Source organism: Ambystoma mexicanum, chromosome 6p, assembly GCF_040938575.1.
Source record: "Ambystoma mexicanum isolate Mex_15411 chromosome 6p, UKY_AmexF1_1, whole genome shotgun sequence".
NCBI classification, from domain to species: domain Eukaryota; kingdom Metazoa; phylum Chordata; class Amphibia; order Caudata; family Ambystomatidae; genus Ambystoma; species Ambystoma mexicanum.
The window spans coordinates 88,988,499-89,014,494 of record NC_090935.1 but is presented as its reverse complement, the minus strand read 5'-3'; the positions used below and the strand labels follow the sequence as shown (position 1 = coordinate 89,014,494).

The window sequence follows — 25,996 nt, the reverse complement described above, 5'->3', positions numbered from 1 at the left end:
GATGCTAGTATTTTTTTTTTAATGTGGCATTTCTATTTTTAAAATAACATTTTTTACTAGAGTATCCCTTTAAGGGATTTTATTTATTCGCTCTAATTAGGGTCTTTAAATTCCTTTTTCGCTCATCGACTTTGTGATCGCATTTGTGTCTATGGCAAAATCTTTTCTTTCTCCCTGGGCCCATGTTCTCAGAGTAAACAGCCAGGAATTTTGTATAATCCGTATCCTTCAACCTCACAGTATTTCTCAATTTTCTTGATAAATCCAATACGTTCCTATGAGAAAGCCTCAATCTCTTTCTTCCAGAATGCACTTCTAAGATATCTGCACCCATGGCTGGAATTGTCTGTACACCCAAAGAGAGGGATAGCTTCAATATATTGTGATCGCTTGGTGGGGTTTCAATAACCGTCATAGCCCTTACACTCGAGTAAAGGTTGTTGGAAGCGAAGAAATAATCCAGTATATAGGAATCTTTCCTACTCTTCCAAGTTGGATTTGGCGGTATGTCCCCTATAATTGCGCCATTTAATAGGAAGATGTTCCTTAGTTGCAGTTCTTTCCTAAACAGCAATCCTTGTGTTTCAGATTCTTGTAATTTGCTAGTTCGATGATCTATTAAAATGTTAGATTTATCAAAACAAAGAATGTTTAGACCACCGCATAGAATAATGTACAAGTTGGAATTTGCATTAATTTCGGTCTCCACTTCTTCCAGCAACTGATCAAAAAAGCACTTTGCAGCCAGACCCAAGCTGTTCCAATATACATTACAAAGTAGGATCTTCATCGTAACATCCCCCTCACAAACCTGGTATTCGAGCAAAAGAATCTGAATTAAAGGTGAGACGTTCTTTGCTCATCTGACTCTTAGTCCACAGCTCTCTTTGACTACAGTCAAAAGACCTGTCATAGGTCTACCCTTTGGACATTTGGTTGCTGGGTTAAAGATGGAAACAAAGCCTTCCAAAATGGGCTGGACCGGTAGCCACGTCTCCTGAAGGCAAACAATGTCAAAGTCGTCAAATCGAATACTCCCATTACCCAGCAGATGTTTAAACCCACGCGTGCTCCAGATTCCCGGTAGAACATGGGGCATGGTGTTGATGTTCTTCGACTTTGGACATTATGATCTATGCCCAAGTGTACTGGCCAACCAGTCCCAGTGTTCCTCGATCTTGTGGGCCTGAGGCCTCCCCAACACACATGGGATTTTCTTATGTGATTTTGAATAATTTATCACTATCCTGAAGTTGTCGTTGTTGTTTGTCATCCCTTCATCCTTTCTAGTTTCATTCATTCTCTGGAATCACTTTCCCTCATTTTTGCCACTTACAGGTTTAGTATGGACGGGATGTTTTGCCTCTGACATGTCTCTCTCTCTCTTTCTCTAATTCTCTCTCTCTCTTTCTCTATCTCTCTCTCTCTCTCTCTCTCTCTCTCTCTCTCTCTTTCTCTCTGATGAAAGTCTGTGCATCAATCATAGTCAGTAGCCTTCCTCTAGGCACCTTCTTAGCATCCTACTGCTGGAGCACAAGGCTGTAAAACGGCAGGGATGGCTTGTGTTCCTGTGCTTTGGGAATTCCTAATGGACTGCTCCTTTTGCAAGTGTGACAAAGAATTGCTTGTTTGGGCCAGCCCCTTTGTATAATTGTAAAGGTCAGTTTGAAATGTTAGTTTGAAACATTGCCAGAGCAATGATCGGGGTTATGATTAATTCAAACCCTTGCATCTTTCACTTTTTGATTTTACTCTGTTTTCTTCTCCATTCGCCAACTGATATTTTACCACCTACCCTTACGTAGGTAAATGCATGCAACAGCACATTTATATAACATGTGTATAGTAGCTCAGTGGCTTGCTGCACCTGATGCAGAGAGCTGTGTGCAAGCTGTAGAGCATTTGTTTATATCCTGGATGAGGAAGCATAGCATGTCATCCCTTTGAGGGGGATACAATCATTGATATTGAGTTTGCATTGATATTGACTATGTCCCCCTATCTAGGGAGGAGAGGGCAAACTAGACCAGCAAGCAGAGCTGAACTGCTAGAAGTCTTAGGCGCCTGAGTAGCTTTCCCAAGTGCACCAACTGGGACAATTGGGTTCAGAAGCCATCGCCCACATGTACTGGAAGTGGCAGAGAGGGGAGACAAACCAAATCAAGTGTTGCAGGTATCAAGCATTGCTCTGCTGCCCCATTCTCAAACTAGCCAGCAGCCTGCTTACATATTCAGGCCCCAGGCAAGTCAACAAAACATTTCACTTTACTGTTAGGAGAGAACCATGTCTCATGGGTAATGGTGAAATCAGCAACCTGTGGTGTGAGCTATATGCATGATTAATATTGCCTCCAGGGCTCCAGATAAGATTTGGATGTCCAATTCCCAATGAGAGTATTTTATAAGCGAGTAGAAATGTTTTAACTGGAAAACGCAAATGTTTTTGTAATAGTTATTTCTTTGCACCTAGTTATTCATACACATGAAAAGAGACATGTTTACTTCTTCCGGTCTGGCAGTTATAATAGTCGTTTCTTCCTGTGGTACCATGTGCACTACTGGTCCAAACACATCCATGCAGCTGCCAGGGTGAAAGCAGGAGCACAAAGTCCTACATGATTTTACCTATTTTTTAGTTGGGAGTATTTTTACTCTCTCTTTTTTTTTTGTTGACTATTTGTCTATTATTAGGGAGTGAAAGTGTCCAATACGCCCCTTATCTATAGGGCTCCCAGCATCCTTCTTATATATTCAAAAACTACAGTCTTTTAAGCCATTTCTTAGTATTAACATACATAGTGCAAACATTGTAGTCTATTTACACATGCATGAGTGAGGCATTTTGTGTAGTGCACACTTAGGATAATCACTTCTAGGTGATGTCAGTTTTGGTAGCCAAAATAAAATAAGACACATTTATGTTGAGCGTTTTTCCCAGGATCACAGATATGATATGGCATTTGTAACGCGCCTATACACAAGTGTTTCAAGGCGTGACGAGGCAAGGAAGGGGGAACAGAGGGAGGACAGACACAACTATCTTACTTGGCCAAGTGACATTGAGATCGCACAAGTCCAGGGGAGGGAGGATGGGAAAAGTGCCAGGTGAAAGGGAAGGGGGGCAGTGCTGTACATGGGATCAAAACAATAACAAGACGTGCAGACAGCAGGTGGCAGGTCCAACAGCCAGCACATCAGCAGATTAGAGGAAGAGAGAAGGCAGAAGCAAAGAGGAAAGTCTTGAGGTGCTTCCGGAGCCGGAGATGGTTCTCCTCAAGTTTCAGAGAGGCAGGCAAGCTGTTTCAGAGGGATTCCCCAGCCGTAGAAAGAGATCTACCACCAACTCGTTATTTGGAGAAGCGACTGACCCTGAGGGAGTTGTAGGCTGAGGAGCGAAGTGCTCGAGTAGGAAGATATTTACAAAGAGAGAGTTGGAGGTATTGAGGCCCCAGGCCCCAAAAGGCCTTGTTGACAATGCAGAGGGTCTTGAACTTAATCCGTGCAGACACTGGGAGCCAATGCAGAGATTTCATTCCTGGAGAGATACGATCCCTGGGCTTGAGGCCAAGGACAAGTCTCACAGTCCTGTTCTGGATGAGTTGCAGAGGACGGCGAGTAGAAGCAGGCAGATTTAGAAAGAGGATGTTGCAGTAGTCCAGCCTAGAGAGAACCAGAGCTCTAGAGAGAGTGAGCTTCTGGGGGAAGGAGAGGAAAGGAAGAATACCTCTGAGGAGGTGCAGTTGGTAGTTTGACTTCTTAGAGACGTTAGAGATGCGAGGAGAAAAGGAGAGTGTGGAGTCAAAGATGACCCCAAGGTTCTTGGCCTCACGTGTGGGAGCAGGAAGAGGGCAAAGGGAGGCCGGCCAGAGAGTGACAGGAAAGGATGGTGGAGGTGTGCTGATAAGGAGAATCTCCGTCTTACTGGCATTAAGGCAGAGATCGTTGGCGGCTCACCGGCCCTAGGTAGCAGACAGACAGTCAGAGATCAGAGAAGGAGAAGAGGTGGCAGAGGGGAGCCTGAATACGCACTGAGTGTCATCTACATAGCACTGAAAGTTGGAGCAGAGTGCAGCAATGCAGTGGCCAACAGGTGCTAGGTAGTGGTTGAACAAACCAGGGAGAGAGGTTAGACCCCTGGGGAACACCACAGGTAGAGAGTGAGATAGAGGAAAGGAAGGACAAAAGTTGGACCTTGGAGTGTTGATCAGAGAGGAATACGGTCAGCCAGGCCAGGGCCTGATCGGTGATACCCAAGTTATCACAGAGACGATTGCGCAGGATGGCATGGTTGACCGTGTCAGAGAAAGACGAGAGATTGAGTAAGATGAGGACAGAGGGGAGATTGGAATCAAGGTTAGAGAGCAGGTCTTCACGGATGTTCAGGAGAGTGGTTTCCATGCTTCTCTGCTGCTCTGAAGCCAGATTGATGGTAATGGAGACAACCAACAGATTTAGTGTGAAGATTAAGCAGTGAGATGGCCAGCTTTTCCAGGAGTTTGCCCAGTAAAGGTGTGATGGAGATCGGGTGATAGTTAGCCAGGCATGGGGGGTCTGCTGAGGGTTTATTGAGAAGAGTGTGCACAAGAGAGTGCTTCAGGGGGGAAGGGAAGGATCCAGTGGCAAAGGAGTGGTTGCAGAAGTCAGCCAGGCAGGAGCACGGGTGTCAATGTGGTCCTTGATGGTTTTGGAAGAACAGGGAAGAACCAGTTTTGACAAGACTTTCATAGATCGGACTTGTCTAGAAACCTCGTCAGGGGAGAACAGAAGAAAGCAAGAGAAAGAGAGAGGAGAGGTGCCCACAGGGGGGACGGAGGTAGAGTAAAGAGTAGAGGGAGGAAGAGTAGAGGATGAGAGGGTCGACAGGATGACCTGGGTTTTAAAGATAAAATGAGAGGCCAGGGCCATTCAGAGGGTCTGGGAGTGGACAGGAGAGGTAGAAACTGCAGCAGGATTGGCCGGCTCCTTGCAGATGTGAAACAGTTCGGTCGAGCTGTTGGGTGCTGCAGATACGCAGGCTCTCTTCTTAGTGCAGTCAGAGAGACAGTATTGCCTTTGGAGCAGGCAGCTGGCAAGTTTGTCACAGGATGCACAAGAAGCTAGCCAATTCCTCTCAGAAACCCTGCACTTGCGTTTAAGGGTAACAAAGTCAGAGTCATACCAGGAGTTGCACTTGGCTTTGGGCTTCAAGCAGATCCTCATGACAGGGGCAAGAACATCAAGAGTATCGGAGATAGAAGAGTGGAGCATGAAAGGGGCTGTGTCACATATTTTGATGAAACTGGGACATCTGGCTGTGAGCCATGGTTTTCTTGTTGCACAGTTTCCAAGTGTGTAGGTTTCAGATTACATATTCTGTTGCATCGTTACAATGTCATCCACATAGTAGAGCCCTGTGACACAACCCTCTCCTCTTTCAAGAGACCACCGTTGACCTCACTCGCTCTGCAACGTCTGCGTCTCACATCCCCTCAACTCCAAACCTTACTTTGTCTTTTGGCGGCAAGAGAAGAGTACAGTGAAGGTAAGTCGAGGGACCTCACTCATTCCTTTGAATGCCACACCTCCCACATGCCAATGCTATCTTGTATGAGTTCCCTTCTTTGGAATTCAGAGGCCATGTGCCCGGCACAAGGCGCGCAGAGAGTACATTGAGAGAGATGCTCCTTTGCCACCACGTGCCCATCTCTCCTGCTATCTCTCTCTCCCGCACACAGCAGAGTCCCCTGAGGAATTCGGTCCAACTGTACACATAGGTTTCCAGTCTTTCAGTCTTATAGCCTTCCTATACTTCTTTCTCCAGACTTCTATATCCTCCTGTCTAATTCACACTGAGGTGTTAATGGCCAAGCCCTCCCACTTCTGACTAAGTACTGAGGCACTTCAAAGCGCTATGTAAATTACACACGACTGCTTCCTCTGCTCTGGCTCAATGACATTAAGCGCGGTGGAGCGTAAATAGCCAATCCTTGAAATCATACGCCCATCCACTGAAGACCCACCTTATTCATGCTATCGAGGTTACCGTCATCGCCAGAGCGTGCCAGACCCTTCACGTATGAACGGAGGATAGAACGCGCTGGTCTTGGAAGCAAGACCGCGCAGAGCAACAGAGCTTTGAAGTCCAGATACGCACATAGAAAACCAACTCAGGTACGGTATTCGGCGCGTTATAAAAAATCAATAAAATAAAATATGTATGTTTGTGAGGCATATGGGGCACTGATGAGATTCTCAGGGATCAGGGGCACTGATGAGATTCGCAGGGATCAGGGGCACCACTGATGAGATTCTCAGGGATCAGGGGCACCACTGATGAGATTCTCAGGGATCAGAGGCACCACTGATGAGATTCTCAGGGATCAGGGGCACCACTGATGAGATTCTCAGGGATCAGAGGCACCACTGATGCAATTCTCAGGGATCAAGGGCACCACTGATGAGATTCCCAGGGATCAGAGGCACCACTGATGAGATTCTCAGGGATTAGGGGCACCACTGATGAGAGTCTCAGGGATCAGAGGCACCACTGATGAGAATCTCAGGGATCGGGGACACCACTGATGAGATTCTCAGGGATCAGAGGCACCACTGATGAGATTCTCAGGGATCAGGGGCACCACTGATGAGATTCTCAGGGATCAGAGGCACCATTGATGATATTCTCAGGGATCAGGGGCACCACTGATGAGATTCTCAGGGATCAGGGGCACCACTGATGAGATTCTCAGGGATCAGAGGCACCACTGATGAGATTCTCAGGGATCAGAGGCACCACTGATGCGATTCTCAGGGATCAGAGGCACCACTGATGAGATTCTCAGGGATCAGGGGCACCACTGATGCGATTCTCAGGGATCAAGGGCACCACTGATGAGATTCTCAGGGATCAGAGGCACCACTGATGCAATTCTCAGGGATCAAGGGCACCACTGATGGGATTCTCAGGGATCAGAGGCACCATTGATGATATTCTCAGGGATCAGGGGGCATCACTGATGAGATTCTCAGGGATCAGAGGCACCACTGATGAGATTCTCAGGGATTAGGGGCACCACTGATGAGATTCTCAGGGATCAGGGGCACTGATGAGATTCTCAGGGATCAGGGGCACCACTGATGAGATTCTCAGGGATCAGAGGCACCACTGATGAGATTCTCAGGGATCAGGGGCACCACTGATGAGATTCTCAGGGATCAGAGGCACCACTGATGAGATTCTCAGGGATTAGGGGAACCACTGATGAGATTCTCAGGGATCAGAGGCACCACTGATGAGATTCTCAGGGATCAGGGGCACCACTGATGAGATTCTCAGGGATCAGGGGCACCACTGATGAGATTCTCAGGGATCAGAGGCACCACTGATGAGATTCTCAGGGATCAGGGGCACCACTGATGAGATTCTCAGGGATCAGAGGCACCACTGATGAGATTCTCAGGGATCAGGGGCACCACTGATGAGATTCTCAGGGATCAGAGGCACCACTGATGCAATTCTCAGGGATCAAGGGCACCACTGATGAGATTCTCAGGGATCAGAGGCACCATTGATGATATTCTCAGGGATCAGGGGGCACCACTGATGAGATTCTCAGGGATCAGAGGCACCACTGATGAGATTCTCAGGGATTAGGGGAACCACTGATGTGATTCTCAGGGATCAGAGGCACCACTGATGAGATTCTCAGGGATTAGGGGAACCACTGATGAGATTCTCAGGGATCAGAGGCACCACTGATGAGATTCTCAGGGATCAGGGGCACCACTGATGAGATTCTCAGGGATCAGAGGCACCACTGATGAGATTCTCAGGGATCAGAGGCACCATTGATGATATTCTCAGGGATCAGGGGGCATCACTGATGAGATTCTCAGGGATCAGAGGCACCACTGATGAGATTCTCAGGGTTCAGAGGCACCACTGATGAGATTCTCAGGGATCAGAGGCACGACTGATGAGATTCTCAGGGATCAGGGGCACCACTGATGAGATTCTCAGGGATCAGAGGCACCACTGATGCGATTCTCAGGGATCAAGGGCACCACTGATGAGATTCTCAGGGATCAGAGGCACCATTGATGCTATTCCAGGGATCAGGGGGCATCACTGATGAGATTCTCAGGGATCAGAGGCACCACTGATGAGATTCTCAGGGATCAGTGGCACCACTGATGATATTCTCAGGGATCAAGGGCACCACTGATGAGATTCTCAGGGATCAGGGGGCATCACTGATGAGATTCCCAGGGATCAGGGGGCATCACTGATGAGATTCTCAGGGATCAGAGGCACCACTGATGAGATTCTCAGGGATCAGTGGCACCACTGATGAGATTCTCAGGGATCAAGGGCACAACTGATGATATTCTCAGGGATCAGAGGCACCACTGATGAGATTCTCAGGGATCAGGGGCATCACTGATGAGATTCTCAGGGATCAGAGGCACCACTGATGAGATTCTCAGGGATTAGGGGAACCACTGATGAGATTCTCAGGGATCAGAGGCACGACTGATGAGATTCTCAGGGATCAGGGGCACCACTGATGAGATTCTCAGGGATCAGAGGCACCACTGATGCGATTCTCAGGGATCAAGGGCACCACTGATGAGATTCTCAGGGATCAGAGGCACCATTGATGCTATTCCAGGGATCAGGGGGCATCACTGATGAGATTCCCAGGGATCAGAGGCACCACTGATGAGATTCTCAGGGATCAGTGGCACCACTGATGAGATTCTCAGGGACCGGGGGCACCACTGATGAGATTCTCAGGGACCGGGGGCACCACTGATGAGATTCTCAGGGACTGGGGGCACCACTGATGAGATTCTCAGGGATCAGAGGCAACACTGATGAGATTCTCAGGGATCAGGGGCACCACTGATGAGATTCTCAGGGATCAGAGGCACCACTGATGAGATTCTCAGGGATCAGGGGCACCACTGATGATATTCTCAGGGATCAGAGGCACCACTGATGCAATTCTCAGGGATCAAGGGCACCACTGATGAGATTCTCAGGGATCAGAGGCACCATTGATGATATTCTCAGGGATCAGGGGGCATCACTGATGAGATTCTCAGGGATCAGAGGCACCACTGATGAGATTCTCAGGGATTAGGGGCACCACTGATGAGATTCTCAGGGATCAGGGGCACTGATGAGATTCTCAGGGATCAGGGGCACCACTGATGAGATTCTCAGGGATCAGAGGCACCACTGATGAGATTCTCAGGGATCAGGGGCACCACTGATGAGATTCTCAGGGATCAGAGGCACCACTGATGAGATTCTCAGGGATTAGGGGAACCACTGATGAGATTCTCAGGGATCAGAGGCACCACTGATGAGATTCTCAGGGATCAGGGGCACCACTGATGAGATTCTCAGGGATCAGGGGCACCACTGATGAGATTCTCAGGGATCAGAGGCACCACTGATGAGATTCTCAGGGATCAGGGGCACCACTGATGAGATTCTCAGGGATCAGAGGCACCACTGATGAGATTCTCAGGGATCAGGGGCACCACTGATGAGATTCTCAGGGATCAGAGGCACCACTGATGCAATTCTCAGGGATCAAGGGCACCACTGATGAGATTCTCAGGGATCAGAGGCACCATTGATGATATTCTCAGGGATCAGGGGGCACCACTGATGAGATTCTCAGGGATCAGAGGCACCACTGATGAGATTCTCAGGGATTAGGGGAACCACTGATGTGATTCTCAGGGATCAGAGGCACCACTGATGAGATTCTCAGGGATTAGGGGAACCACTGATGAGATTCTCAGGGATCAGAGGCACCACTGATGAGATTCTCAGGGATCAGGGGCACCACTGATGAGATTCTCAGGGATCAGAGGCACCACTGATGAGATTCTCAGAGATCAGAGGCACCACTGATGAGATTCTCAGGGATCAGAGGCACCATTGATGATATTCTCAGGGATCAGGGGGCATCACTGATGAGATTCTCAGGGATCAGAGGCACCACTGATGAGATTCTCAGGGTTCAGAGGCACCACTGATGAGATTCTCAGGGATCAGAGGCACGACTGATGAGATTCTCAGGGATCAGGGGCACCACTGATGAGATTCTCAGGGATCAGAGGCACCACTGATGCGATTCTCAGGGATCAAGGGCACCACTGATGAGATTCTCAGGGATCAGAGGCACCATTGATGCTATTCCAGGGATCAGGGGGCATCACTGATGAGATTCTCAGTGATCAGAGGCACCACTGATGAGATTCTCAGGGATCAGTGGCACCACTGATGATATTCTCAGGGATCAAGGGCACCACTGATGAGATTCTCAGGGATCAGGGGGCATCACTGATGAGATTCCCAGGGATCAGGGGGCATCACTGATGAGATTCTCAGGGATCAGAGGCACCACTGATGAGATTCTCAGGGATCAGTGGCACCACTGATGAGATTCTCAGGGATCAAGGGCACAACTGATGATATTCTCAGGGATCAGAGGCACCACTGATGAGATTCTCAGGGATCAAGGGCACCACTGATGAGATTCTCAGGGATCAGAGGCACCATTGATGCTATTCCAGGGATCAGGGGGCATCACTGATGAGATTCTCAGGGATCAGAGGCACCACTGATGAGATTCTCAGGGATCAGTGGCACCACTGATGAGATTCTCAGGGACCGGGGGCACCACTGATGAGATTCTCAGGGACCGGGGGCACCACTGATGAGATTCTCAGGGACCGGGGGCACCACTGATGAGATTCTCAGGGATCAGAGGCACCACTGATGAGATTCTCAGGGATCAGGGGCACCACTGATGAGATTCTCAGGGATCAGAGGCACCACTGATGAGATTCTCAGGGATCAGAGGCACCACTGATGAGATTCTCAGGGATCAGGGGCACCACTGATGAGATTCTCAGGGATCAGGGGGCATCACTGATGAGATTCTCAGGGATCAGAGGCACCACTGATGAGATTCTCAGGGATCAGGGGCACCACTGATGAGATTCTCAGGGATCAGGGGCACCACTGATGAGATTCTCAGGGATCAGGGGCACCACTGATGAGATTCTCAGAGATCAGAGGCACCACTGATGAGATTCTCAGGGATCAGGGGCACCACTGATGATATTCTCAGGGATTAGAGGCACCACTGATGAGATTCTCAGGGATCAGAGGCACCACTGATGAGATTCTCAGGGATCAAGGGCACCACTGATGAGATTCTCAGGGATCAGAGGCACCATTGATGCTATTCCAGGGATCAGGGGGCATCACTGATGAGATTCTCAGGGATCAGAGGCACCACTGATGAGATTCTCAGGGATCAGTGGCACCACTGATGAGATTCTCAGGGACCAGGGGCACCACTGATGAGATTCTCAGGGACTGGGGGCACCACTGATGAGATTCTCAGGGATCAGAGGCACCACTGATGAGATTCTCAGGGATCAGGGGCACCACTGATGAGATTCTCAGGGATCAGAGGCACCACTGATGAGATTCTCAGGGATCAGGGGCACCACTGATGAGATTCTCAGAGATCAGAGGCACCACTGATGAGATTCTCAGGGATCAGGGGCACCACTGATGATATTCTCAGGGATCAGTGGCACCACTGATGAGATTCTCAGGGATCAGGGGCACCACTGATGAGATTCTCAGAGATCAGAGGCACCACTGATGAGATTCTCAGGGATCAGGGGCACCACTGATGATATTCTCAGGGATCAGAGGCACCACTGATGAGATTCTCAGGGATCAGGGGCACCACTGATGAGATTCTCAGAGATCAGAGGCACCACTGATGAGATTCTCAGGGATCAGGGGCACCACTGATGATATTCTCAGGGATCAGTGGCACCACTGATGAGATTCTCAGAGATCAGAGGCACCACTGATGAGATTCTCAGGGATCAGGGGCACCACTGATGATATTCTCAGGGATCAGAGGCACCACTGATGAGATTCTCAGGGATCAGAGGCACCACTGATGAGATTCTCAGGGATCAGGGGCACCACTGATGAGAATCTCAGGGATCAGAGGCACCACTGATGAGATTCTCAGGGACCAGGGGCACCACTGATGAGATTCTCAGGGATCAGAGGCACCACTGATGAGATTCTCAGGGATCAGGGGCACCACTGATGAGATTCTCAGGGATCAAAGGCACCACTGATGAGATTCTCAGGGACAGGGGCAACACTGATGAGATTCTCAGGGATCAGAGGCACCACTGATGAGATTCTCAGGGATCAGGGGCACCACTGATGAGATTCTCAGGGATCAGGGGCAAGCTTTTCTTAGCAGGGTAGGCAAGCAATAAGTTGTCCCTGGATCACCTGGAAGGGGCTGTGGTCAAGCACTGAAGGTCACCTCTGGGGAGAGGAGTGGGTGCCTGGGATATTGGGAACTTAGGTATTGCTTTTGTAAAGAATGAGTGCAATGACTATACGGGCAAGCAATCTGGTTATAAAGTGTCTGTGAGGTTGATCTGTGTTTGGTCCATATGCAACAACGACTGAACACTGATTATTCGAGATCATAAATGTTATAATAACCCATCGCCCTGTGTGGCAAAGAATGTCATCACGATTAGATGTTGGGACTGCAGATTAAAATGCCTCTTCCCCTAATAGATACAATTGTGTTCAATTGTAATGTATCTGCTAGTCCACATTTCTTTCTGCCCACCCTCCTCCAGCCCTTATACAATAGGGGCACTCCTGGAGGCACAGAATATTTGGTGTAACATTCAGAAATGTGACTTGCACGGGCACTGCTTTAGTTTTTCTTTTATGCCCATTGCCGTCCCTGAGTGTTCATTTCTGATGATCGATTAGCAATCCCCGACATTACACTGTGTCTCATTATAGATGCCTTCCAAGTCAGTTGTGTAGTTCATGCTACTGAGGAAACACTGGTAGTTGCGACGAGTCGCTCTTAGACCATTGACGCACTAAAAAAAAACCTCGCTCACCCTTCCCCACCACGCCTACACCTCTCCCTTCCCCACCACGCCTACACCTCTCCCTTCCCCACCCCGCCTACACCTCTCCCTTCCCCACCACGCCTACACCTCTCCCTTCCCCACCACGCCTACACCTCTCCCTTCCCCACCACGCCTACACCTCTCCCTACACCTCTCCCTTCCCCACCACGCCTACACCTCACCCTTCCCCACCACGCCTACACCTCTCCCTTCACCCGTCACCCTACCCCTCTCCCTTCCCCACCACGCCTACACCTCACCCTTCCCCACCACGCCTACACCTCTCCCTTCCCCACCACGCCTACACCTCTCCCTTCCCCACCACGCCTACACCTCACCCTTCCCCACCACGCCTACACCTCTCCCTTCCCCACCACGCCTACACCTCTCCCTTCACCCGTCACCCTACTCCTCTCCCTTCCCCACCACGCCTACACCTCACCCTTCCCCACCACGCCTACACCTCACCCTTCCCCACCACGCCTACACCTATCCCTTCCCCACCACGCCTACACCTCTCCCTTCCCCACCACGCCTACACCTCTCCCTTCCCCACCACGCCTACACCTCTCCCTTCCCCACCACGCCTACACCTCTCCCTTCACCCGTCACCCTACCCCTCTTGTTAAGGCCCTCCCTTACCATGATAGCATGCCTTCAGACAGTGCGGGAAGCCCATCCCTCCTAGTCCTCACCCCCGATCTCTGCCTGAACTTGTAAATAGTCACTTCATAAAGTGCTAGTATAAGGCTGGCACCCTGGCATTATTCTGCCACCCTGAATGTGGACATTTAGCCATTAATTTGAAAGCTTCCGCCACTGAGGTGTACCAATTAATGTTATTACTTACCTTATCCCTCCCTCCCTCCCTCCCTCCCTCCCTCCCTCCCTCCCTCCCTCCCTTCCTTCCTTCCTTCCTTCCTTCCTTCCTTCCTTCCTTCCTTCCTTCCTTCCTTCCTTCCTTCCTTCCTTCCTTCCTTCCTTCCTTCCTTCCTTCCTTCCTTCCTTCCTTCCTTCCTTCCTTCCTTCCTTCCTTCTTTCCTTCCTTCCTTCCCTTCCTCCTTCTCCTTCTCCCTCCCTCCCTCCCTCCCTCCCTCCCTCCCTCCCTCCCTCCCTCCCTCCCTCCCTCCCTCCCTTCCTTCCTTCCTTCCTTCCTTCCTTCCTTCCTTCCTTCCTTCCTTCCTTCCTTCCTTCCTTCCTTCCTTCCTTCCTTCCTTCCTTCCTTCCTTCCTTCCTTCCTTCCTTCCTTCCTTCCTTCCTTCCTTCCTTCCTTCCTTCCTTCCTTCCTTCCTTCCTTCCTCCCTCCCTTCCTTCCTTCCCTTCCTTCCGCCAAGTGCCGTCTCCGCACCCCTTTCCTCTGACCTCACTTACCTTGTTTTTCCAGTGATTCTCTTCTTTCTGCGGCTCTGCTTTTAGGTATTTCTTCTGAACCCCCTTTACACTTGACATTTTCATACGTGAGTTCGCCATCGCCTCTGCAGGGGGCGCCTGCGCCTGTTAAGGAGAGGACGCATTATGTATAAAGTGCAGCCCTGGCTGGGGTAACAGTGCACCGGCCGCAGGGGGCGCTGGGTAGCAGAGGAGCACACGTCACCTGCACGAGGGGACCCCGGAGTCTCCAGCGGCTTCTTGGGGGGCGCCTTGAGAAACCTCAGGTCCGCGTATGTGCAGGACTCGGCCATCCCGCCTCGGGTCTCGGGGTGAGTGCAGGGGGAGCTCAGTGCGCGTGAGAGGAAGTAGAAAAGAGGAAGTCTGATGGCAACTTATTAATGTGCCCTGGTAACTGCCACAGGTGTGCTCAGTGAAGCGAGCACGTGCACCGAGTCTGTCCTCCCGTCCAATATATCCCATCTTGAGCACTTGCACAAGTGACAAACACAAAGCTGGCTTCTAGTAAGCAAATAGCATACGTGAACAAGCATTGGAAAAGCCAACAGGTTTGGATGTTGGTAGACGTGGGATAGTCTTTTCTTTTGCCAGGCACTTCCATAACGGTACTACCTGTCATAAGATTGCAACAGCTGGAAGATGGTGTGGTCACCTTGCCATAGGGTACCAGGGCCTGACAAAGGCCTCTCCAATGCTTATGCACAAACCAAAACTATTGACTTCATCAATGATTGACTTTAACAGGACATCAGTGCGAATAACAGACGTAAATGAAGTGTCTGAAAGCACACTTGGTTATAACATGTTTTATTACACCTGCAGCTCATTGACAGCAGCAATTCAGCCCTGAAAACTCGCAAGATTACTTATACATTACATTGTCATGACGAAGTGTGATGTTACTGCTTGATAGATCTAGCACAAAGAGAAACAAGGAGGATATGTACTGCACAGGGAGGGGCAGGTAGCGGAAAGGGATAGAGCAAGGAATTTCCATGGCCATGGCCAGTCAATAAGTGGATACAACTGACCAAACAACACCTACAAGCTGTGTGTCCATCCTCGCATCAGCTACAAGTGGTGTGTCCATCCTTACATCAGCTACAAGCGGTGTGTCCATCCTCACATCAGCTACAAGCTGTGTGTCCATCCTCGCATCAGCTACAAGCGGTGTGTCCATCCTCACATCAGCTACAAGCTGTGTGTCCATCCTCACATCAACTACAAGCTGTGTGTCCATCCTCGCAGCAGCTACAAGCTGTGTGTCCATCCTCACATCGACTACAAGCTGTGTGTCCATCCTCGCATCAGCTACACGTGGTCTGTCCATCCTCGCATCAGCTACACGTGGTGTGTCCATCCTCGCATCAACTACAAGCTGTGTGTCCATCCTCGCAGCAGCTACAAGCTGTGTGTCCATCCTCACATCGACTACAAGCTGTGTGTCCATCCTCGCATCAGCTACACGTGGTCTGTCCATCCTCGCATCAGCTACACGTGGTGTGTCCATCCTCGCATCAGCTACAAGCTGTGTGTCCATCCTCGCATCAGCTACACGTGGTGTGTCCATCCTCACATCAGCTACAAGCTGTGTGTCCATCCTCACATCGACTACAAGCTGTGTGTCCATCCTCGCATCAACTACAAGCTGTGTGTCCATCCTCACATCGACTACAAGCTGTGTGTCCATCCTCGCATCAGCTACACGTGGTCTGTCCATCCTCGCATCAGCTACACGTGGTGTGTCCATCCTCGCATCAGCTACAAGCTGTGTGTCCATCCTCGCATCAGCTACACGTGGTGTGTCCATCCTCACATCAGCTACAAGCTGTGTGTCCATCCTCGCATCAGCTACACGTGGTCTGTCCATCCTCGCATCAGCTACACGTGGTGTGTCCATCCTCGCATCAGCTACAAGCTGTGTGTCCATCCTCGCATCAGCTACACGTGGTGTGTCCATCCTCGCATCAGCTACAAGTGGTGTGTCCATCCTCACATCAGCTACAAGCTGTGTGTCCATCTTCGCATCAGCTACAAGCTGTGTGTCCTTCCTCGCATCGACTACAAGCGGTGTGTCCATCCTCACATAAGCTACAAGCTGTGTGTCCATCCTCGCATCAGCTACACGTGGTGTGTCCATCCTCGCAGCAGCTACAAGCGGTGTGTCCATCCTAGCATCAGCTACAAGCTGTGTGTCCATCCTCGCATCAGCTACACGTGGTGTGTCCATCCTCACATCAGCTACAAGCTGTGTGTCCATCCTCGCATCAGCTACACGTGGTGTGTCCATCCTCACATCAGCTACAAGCTGTGTGTCCATCCTCGTATCAGCTACAAGCTGTGTGTCCATCCTCGCATCGACTACAAGCGGTGTGTCCATCCTCACATCAGCTACAAGCTGTGTGTCCATCCTCGCATCGACTACACGTGGTCTGTCCATCCTCGCATCAGCTACAAGCGGTGTGTCCATCCTCGCATCAGCTACAAGCGGTGTGTCCATCCTCACATCAGCTACAAGCGGTGTGTCCATCCTCGCAGCAGCTACAAGCGGTGTGTCCATCCTCGCATCAGCTACAAGCTGTGTGTCCATCCTCGCATCAGCTACAAGCGGTGTGTCCATCCTCACATCGACTACAAGCTGTGTGTCCATCCTCGCATCAGCTACACGTGGTCTGTCCATCCTCGCATCAGCTACACGTGGTGTGTCCATCCTCGCATCAGCTACAAGCTGTGTGTCCATCCTCGCATCAGCTACACGTGGTGTGTCCATCCTCACATCAGCTACAAGCTGTGTGTCCATCCTCGCATCAGCTACACGTGGTCTGTCCATCCTCGCATCAGCTACACGTGGTGTGTCCATCCTCGCATCAGCTACAAGCTGTGTGTCCATCCTCGCATCAGCTACACGTGGTGTGTCCATCCTCGCATCAGCTACAAGTGGTGTGTCCATCCTCACATCAGCTACAAGCTGTGTGTCCATCTTCGCATCAGCTACAAGCTGTGTGTCCTTCCTCGCATCGACTACAAGCGGTGTGTCCATCCTCACATAAGCTACAAGCTGTGTGTCCATCCTCGCATCAGCTACACGTGGTGTGTCCATCCTCGCAGCAGCTACAAGCGGTGTGTCCATCCTAGCATCAGCTACAAGCTGTGTGTCCATCCTCGCATCAGCTACACGTGGTGTGTCCATCCTCACATCAGCTACAAGCTGTGTGTCCATCCTCGCATCAGCTACACGTGGTGTGTCCATCCTCACATCAGCTACAAGCTGTGTGTCCATCCTCGTATCAGCTACAAGCTGTGTGTCCATCCTCGCATCGACTACAAGCGGTGTGTCCATCCTCACATCAGCTACAAGCTGTGTGTCCATCCTCGCATCGACTACACGTGGTCTGTCCATCCTCGCATCAGCTACAAGCGGTGTGTCCATCCTCGCATCAGCTACAAGCGGTGTGTCCATCCTCACATCAGCTACAAGCGGTGTGTCCATCCTCGCAGCAGCTACAAGCGGTGTGTCCATCCTCGCATCAGCTACAAGCTGTGTGTCCATCCTCGCATCAGCTACAAGCGGTGTGTCCATCCTCACATCAGCTACAAGCGGTGTGTCCATCCTCGCAGCAGCTACAAGCGGTGTGTCCATCCTCGCATCAGCTACAAGCGGTGTGTCCATCCTCGCATCAGCTACAAGCGGTGTGTCCATCCTCGCATCGACTACAAGCGGTGTGTCCATCCTCACATCAGCTACAAGCTGTGTGTCCATCCTCGCATCGACTACACGTGGTCTGTCCATCCTCGCATCAGCTACAAGCGGTGTGTCCATCCTCACATCAGCTACAAGCTGTGTGTCCATCCTCGCATCAGCTACACGTGGTGTGTCCATCCTCGCATCAGCTACAAGCTGTGTGTCCATCCTCGCATCAGCTACACGTGGTCTGTCCATCCTCGCATCAGCTACAAGCGGTGTGTCCATCCTCACATCAGCTACAAGCGGTGTGTCCATCCTCGCAGCAGCTACAAGCGGTGTGTCCATCCTCGCATCAGCTACAAGCGGTGTGTCCATCCTCGCATCAGCTACAAGCGGTGTGTCCATCCTCGCATCGACTACAAGCGGTGTGTCCATCCTCACATCAGCTACAAGCTGTGTGTCCATCCTCGCATCGACTACACGTGGTCTGTCCATCCTCGCATCAGCTACAAGCGGTGTGTCCATCCTCACATCAGCTACAAGCTGTGTGTCCATCCTCGCATCAGCTACACGTGGTGTGTCCATCCTCGCATCAGCTACAAGCTGTGTGTCCATCCTCGCATCAGCTACACGTGGTCTGTCCATCCTCGCATCAGCTACAAGCGGTGTGTCCATCCTCACATCAGCTACAAGCTGTGTGTCCATCCTCGCATCAGCTACAAGCGGTGTGTCCATCCTCGCATCAGCTACAAGCGGTGTGTCCATCCTCGCATCAGCTACAAGCCGTGTGTCCATCCTCGCATCAGCTCCCTTCCAGCTGTATTCCCAGCCGTGTGTCCATCCTCCATCAGCTCCCTTCCAGCTGTATTCCCAGCGTGTGTCCATCCTCAAATCAGCTCTCTTCCAGCTGTATTTCCAGCCGTGTGTCCATCCTCGCATCAGCTCCCTTTCAGCTGTATTCCAAGCAGTGTGTCCATCCTCCATCAGCTCCCTTTCAGCTGTATTCCAAGCAGTGTGTCCATCCTCCATCAGCTCCCTTCCAGCTGTATTCCCAGCCATGTGTCCATCCTCACATCAGCTCCCTTCCAGCGGTAGTCCAAGCCGTGTGTCCATCCCCGCATCAGCTCCCATCCAGCTGTATTCCCAGCCGTGTGTCCATCCTTGCATCAGCTCCCTTCCAGCTGTATTCCAAGCAGTGTGTCCATCCTCGCATCAGCTCCCATCCAGCTGTATTCCCAGCGTGTGTCCATCCTCAAATCAGCTCTCTTCCAGCTGTATTTCCAGCCGTCCAACCTCAGATCAGCTACCTTCAGCTGTATTCCCAGCCGTGTGTCCATCCTTGCATCAGCTCCCTTCCAGCTATATTCCAAGCCGTGTGTCCATTCTCCATCAGCTCCCTTCCTGCTGTATTCCAAGCTGTGTGTCCATCCTCAGAACAGCCCCCTTCCAGCTGTATTCCCAGCCGTGTGTCCATCCTCCATCAGCTCCCTTCCAGCTGTATTCCCAGCCATGTGTCCATCCTCAGATCAACTCCCATCCAGCTGTATTCCAGTGCAATAGCTTCGGCTTGTTGGTGGAATTTTTGTTGCATCAAACAGCCAAACTTAAAAATGAATATTCATAAAAAGCTTTGAAATAACTTGGTATGTAACTGGTAAAATTTACATTTCGGGGCATACAAATAAAGGGATGCAAACCTTAATTGCATTTGGTATTAGCACATGTGGATCGTTATTGAGCTCCTGTCAACCAATCAGAATGTTCAGAGTACAGTCAATAACTACTGGTATTGACTGCATTCTGCCTTCAGAATCAGACGGGATCAACAATGCAATTTTCAGGTAAGGTTTATTTCAAAAGGAAGTTCCTTTGTGGGAGGAACGTTTTTCAAGGCAACCCCCTATTGAACACACCAGGGAGAGCAAGCTAAACCATTTGAATGTGCTTTCACTTCCTTATTGCTTAACTCTTTACTTTTACACAATGCCCAATGCAAGTTAAACACACTCCAGTTAAACTAAGTTTGCAATTAACATTCTTAACTTATGAAGACGACTTTGTTATTTAATCACTACAAAATATAGTCACATAGAATTTACTAGCTCAGGTTGTCTCTTTACTCACTATTAAAGTCAAGTTTTTACTTCACCACCAAAACTTTGTAACATGTATCAGTGGCGTAACACAAAATGTGGGGGCCCCCCTGCGAACTATGCTGAGGGGGCCCCCCCAACTCGGCAACAAATCACGGGTCACGCCACACTCTGGGCCAGCCTAGATTGTCACGCTTGCGCAATACGCATGAACGTGCTGCTGAAGGGGTACACTGCACTAGGAAAAAGATATATATATATATATATATATATATATATATATATATATATATATATATATATATATATATATATATATATATTTATGTTTTAATGCAATATACAGCACACTTTCTGAGATAAATTGGCTATAAAGCCAGAGTGTCTGCAATTGTTTTGTAGGGTAACACAATCCAATACATGCAAGTCACCAACAGTGCACAGGAACATTAATGCTTTGCTATTAAGAATGCATGCCACAATGAAAACATGTCCAACTGGCTGCACAATGTAGACCAGTGTAAACACGTAATGACATTATAGTAAAGCATGCCAGGCCACATTTAGACATACCTAGACTGGTTGCAGCAAAATGCCAGTCAAAGCAATAAGACTCCTCAAGAAGAGAGCACACATTAAAGCATGCGCCTCCGCAGCCTCGAACAACAGGGCCAAACTTTAAAATCTGCAAGGAACTGGTCAATCCTGTTGTGGTCTATACCTCTCCTGTTCCCTCCCAGGCCCTCTTACAGTTCTGGCCTCTCATTTCTCTGCTAAATCTCAGGACATCCTGTCCTCTATGTCCTCTTCCTCTCTCGGCCCCTTTTGGCATCTCTACCTCTCCTCCTCCTTTTTCCTCTTTCTCTCCGACAACACCTGACGAGGTTTCTAGACAAGTCCGATCTATGACAGTGTCATCCAAACAGGTGCTCCGCTGCTCCTCCAGAACCATCAAAGCCCACATTGACACCTTCGCTCCAGCCTTGTCCGATTTCTGTAATCACTCTTTCGCCACTGCAATGTTCCCCTCTCCCTTTAAGCACTCCCTTGTGCACCCACTCCTCAAGAAGCCGTCTGCTGATCCTGCCTGGAAAACTATCGCTCAATCTCCATCACCACTTTCCTGAGCAAACTCTTGGAAAAGCTTGCCATCTCCCAGCTTACTCTCCACACTGAATCTGTTGGTTGTCTCCATGACCATCAGTCTGGCTTCAGAGCTGCTAGAGGCATGGAAACTGCACTCCTTAAAACCAGTGCTGCTCTCTAACCTTGATTCCAGCATTCCTTCTGTTCTCATCCTCCATCTTTCCTCTGCTTTCGACAGGGTCAACTTCGCCATCCTGATCAATGGACTCTGAGAACCTGGGAATCACGGATCAGACCCTAGAGTGACTGACCTACTTCCACTTGGACCGCCACTCCGCTCCCAGGTCCATTGTGGTCCCATTCTCTCTGTCACCTCTACCTGTGGCATTCCCCAGGGCTCTATCCTCTCACGCTAGTTTTTCAACCTCTACTTGGCCACTTTGGCCTCCCTGATCTCTACCTTCTCCTCTAACTTTCAGTGTTCTGCGGATGACTCGGCTTTCCTTCAGGCTCCCCTCAGCCTCCTCTCCTCTCTTGTTCATTCCTGACTGTCTATCCACGATTCAGGATTGGTGCACCTCCAACGATCTCTGCCTTAATGCCAGTAAGACAGAGATCCTTCTCATTGGGACCCTTGCCTCTGCGTTTCCTCTCTCGCTATAGCAGACCATCTTGGGCCCTCTTCCTTTGCCTTCCTGCGAGGCAAAAAACATTGGTGTCATCTTCAACGCCACACCCCCTTTTCTCCTAACATCTCGAACATCACCAAGAAGTCCTACTACCAGCTGCTCCTCCTCAAAGGGAATCTTCCCTTTCTCACTCTCCACCAGAAGCCCACTGTCTCTAGGCTGGACTACTGCAACAGCCACTTTCTCAATCTGTCTTCCTCTAGTCTCCGTCATCTGCAAATAATCCAGAACAGGACTGCAAGATTTAGCCTTGGCCTCAAGCCCGGGATTGTATTTCTCCAGCCCTGAAATCTCTCCACTGGACGCAAGGATCAAGTTCAAGAACCTTTGCATTGCCCACAAGGCTTTCTGGGGCCAGTGCCCACACTAAATCCAATGCTCTCTTCCAAAATACCTTCTTTCTCTAGCCCTTCACTCAGCTACCTCCAACTCTCTAAGGCTTAGACATTTCTCCAAGCAGAGAGTGGGAGTAGACCTCTCTCCTCTGCTGGTGCCTCCCTCTGGAATGGCCTCAATGCCCCAATCTCAAACTTAAGGCGGACAACCTGAAGTTTCGGAAGCAGCTAAAAACTTTCCTCTTCCCCTCTGCTTTCGCTCTCTCTCCCCCCCCTGCTGACCTACCTGTCTTCTGTACCCACTGGCTGCTTGGCTACCCTCAGATTTTCTTAGAGTCCAGGCTCTTTCTTGATCAGTCACCCTTGCACTGCCTCCGAGCCTACCATGCACTTAGGGGCTGTAACTGTAACCCTGCAGTCCCTTGTTCTCCTTGCACAACCAATAGCCGCTCTGCCTTGGCTGCACTTACTCAGAGCATTGCTGCCCTGTTTTCCCCTCCCCTCTCACTTGCACTTCCCCCCTCCCTTTTCCCTTGCACTTCTCATTCTCGCAATGACACAAGGCCTAGTGAGATCGTTTGTCTTGTCCTCCCTCTATCATCCCTCCCTTGTGTACACTTGTGTACAGGCGCGTTATAAATGACTTGAATCACATCATATCATTTTATCACAGATGCCCAGAAAAATATACAATGCCGCAGTAAGAAATGGCTAGACTGGCAGCACCCAAATGCCAATCTAGCCAGGTAATTAAAGTTAGCAGGACTGCTTTATCAGAAATGTCCAGTTAAAAGAAAGTCATACCAAACTGAGGAATGACTAGACTGGCTACATCAAAATGGCTCTCTAGCCACTAATGCCACACATCATGTCTGCTTAGCCTGGATATGGACAACCATTATGATTTATCACACAATACCGCCCCCCAAACATCCCCTCTCCCTCCCACCCACTACCCCAACCTCCACAATCAGCTCCTTGGCCCAGAATTACCTCTGCGTCCCTCTTCCTTGTCCCAGAGCTTACGTATGAGGCTCCTTGTCTCATAGGTAAGTACTGGGATGAGGAACAGTGGGACTAGGAGTGATGAAGATTACAGGTAGCTAAATCAGGCATTACCTCCATGTACCTCTACCTCTTCCCAGTACTTGTGTATGAGGCAGAGTGTCTCACACACACGTACTGCCTCTTACATAAGTACTGGGACGAGGAAGAATAGGGCTAGGAGTAAGCAAGGCATTAAACACAAGTAGTAGCGCAACACCATTGAGTTGACTGGGCTTCAGCACTACCCCCCCTGACATTTTGGGCTATATTGACTCAACCTGGCTAACCTTTAGAGCAGTTGTCGGACCGAACAGGACACAGATGTTAAACGGCACCTGGTTGTTGCTGTTAACAAGAACCCAGCAATTACCAACTTAAAGCATTTCACTGTTAGTACCTGCATTCAAATGCCACATTGTTTAGGCAATTGAAATTGTGATGTGGGTTTAGTACTTGCATGCCAGGGGAGTGATTGGAAGGGTAGAGAGGGAACAGGAGACTGAAAGGAGAGAGTTAACTGATTGTAACATTGAATCTGCACTAGAATAGCCTCATTAAAATGCGTAAATAATTTGATGCGCCCACACAAATAAGTTTCCCCCTCCCCACCGCATGTGAGGTTAGCGCCTCTCCCAACATTTGAAGGGTTAGCCCCCCGAAATGAAGGTTTTGTTGTGCCCCTGTACACAAGCACACACACCATTCACCATATACACACCCAGTCATCCATACATTTAAGTGTGCACCCTTTTACCATACACTCACACAGGCAGCCACCTATACATTTGAGTGTGCACCCTTTCACCATGCAGGCACACCCACACAGCTACCCATACATTTAAGTGTGCACCCTTTCACCATACACACACAGGCAGCCAGCTATACATTTGAGTGTGCACCCTTTCACCATAGACTCACACACGCACACGTCATGGAGTTGAGGGGAGCCCTATTACTTCAAAAAGAAATTGGGGCTCATTACAGGCCCAGCAGTAACCGTGCCGGTGCTACCAGCGGGTTGCCGCCGGGCCCGTAAAAAATTACTAGCGCCCGACTTCCCGGTGCCACCGTGCTATTTCAAGTCTGGCTGCTGGGAAATCAGGTGCCATTAATTTCGTTAATCCCCAGACTCCACGGGAACGGGGACACCGAAGCACCTGCACCATTGTTAACGGTGCCGGTGCTTCCATGACAGGTCTGCCTACCGTGGCTGCTGTGCCTGGCAGGGTCAGACCTGTCGGGCACGGCAGCCCCACCAGGCAGACCTGTAATATGCCGGTCCGGAAACAACAGTGCCTGTAAGCTTACCAGCACCATTGTTTCCGGACCGGCATGGTCAGAATGAGCCCCAATGTTTCTTTTTTAAGTCACTATAACTTCATTAAGAAATTATTTCAGTTAAGGACCGAATCTTAACCAAAATAATTTCTTTATGATCGCTGAGTGACTTCAAAAACAAACAATTTCTTTTTGAAGGCATAGGGCTCCCCCCCTCCCCATGAAATGGAGCCCTCCATCCTAGGGTCTTCCATGTCATAGGGTACGGGGGACCTCGGACTTCAAAAAGAAAGTTTATTTTTGTAGTCACTCTGCCTTCATAAAGAAATGATTTCTGTTACAGAAATGTTCTTTATGAATGCAGAGTGAATTTCAAAAGAAACTTTTTTTTTAGAAAAAAAATATTTTCTTTTTTTTTTTTAACTGGGGCCCCCTCCCAGGACATGTGCTGGCGGGGCCCCCCACCCCATGGGCCCCCCCCCGCACCGCAGGGGCTGCGGGGGCCCCTGTTACGCCAGTGACATGTATTTCTATCTCCACTATGTTCTGAAAGCCTCATAGCCCTCAGGAGGGGTCATCATCACTTGAAATAATGACCCTTCCTCAATTTATGGCATAACTTGGTGGCGGGTCATTATCCCACGATAATGACCCCTCCTTGCGACTCTAAGGCTATATTGATATGATATGATATAGCATTTATAACGCGCCAATGCACAAGGGTTTCAAGGCGCGACGAGGCAAGGGAGGGGGAACAGAGGGAAAACAGAGGCAACGATCTTTCTAGACCAGGTGACATTGAGATCGCGCAAGTGCAGGGGAGGGGGGAAAGGGAAAGGTGCAGGGGGAAGGGGAGAGGACAGTGCAGTGCATAGGATAAACAGTCCAAATAAATAAGAAAGACAATAAATGAAAGTGCGGCCAGCTGGTGGCAAGTGCAAGGGTAAGTGCAGACATCAGTTGTCATGTGCTGGTGGGGGGCTGTGGGGATACAGAAACACTCCCCAAGTGCAAGGGTTGCCAGGGGGGCAGTGCAGGGGTACAACTGGTGGGGAGGAGACCTGGGACCGAAATCAGAGGGCAGCCAGGTAACCAGTGCAGTTTCAGTTTCAAGTATTAAATGGCAACCTGTTGCATACAATGTACATGAGAATATGTTACGTTTATACTTTTCCCATGCCAGGCACAGTTTCTTTTTTCAAATAACACGGCACTGTTTTAGAGCTCTGCATGCACATTGACCTGGGTTCGAATGCTTGCTAAGACCTTAGACACGTGGGTTCATTACCTACCTCCATAATGCCCTCCTAGACCTGTGTGTTACACACACAGTAGCTTTGTTGCTATCAGTGTCAGACTGCAGAAAGGCCCAGCACTAAGAGACTTACCTTGAAATAGGTTCAG

The 25,996-nt window shown here is 49.8% G+C and overlaps 1 protein-coding gene across 2 annotated transcripts in view; it reads right to left on the bottom strand.

Annotated features, from left to right (window-relative positions):
• CD72 (CD72 molecule) overlaps positions 1–14,695 on the bottom strand; it is a 196,254-nt gene extending 181,559 nt beyond the window's left edge. For both annotated transcript variants that reach the window (XM_069626763.1, XM_069626762.1), the window contains exons 1-2: positions 14,585–14,695; positions 14,362–14,484 (exon numbers count right to left, since the gene is read on the bottom strand). In XM_069626763.1, the coding sequence (XP_069482864.1) occupies positions 14,362–14,484; positions 14,585–14,672 (211 nt within the window). In that variant the 5' untranslated portion in view covers positions 14,673–14,695. The remainder of the gene's footprint in view (positions 1–14,361; positions 14,485–14,584) is intronic.
• Between the last annotated feature and the right edge of the window lie 11,301 nt (positions 14,696–25,996).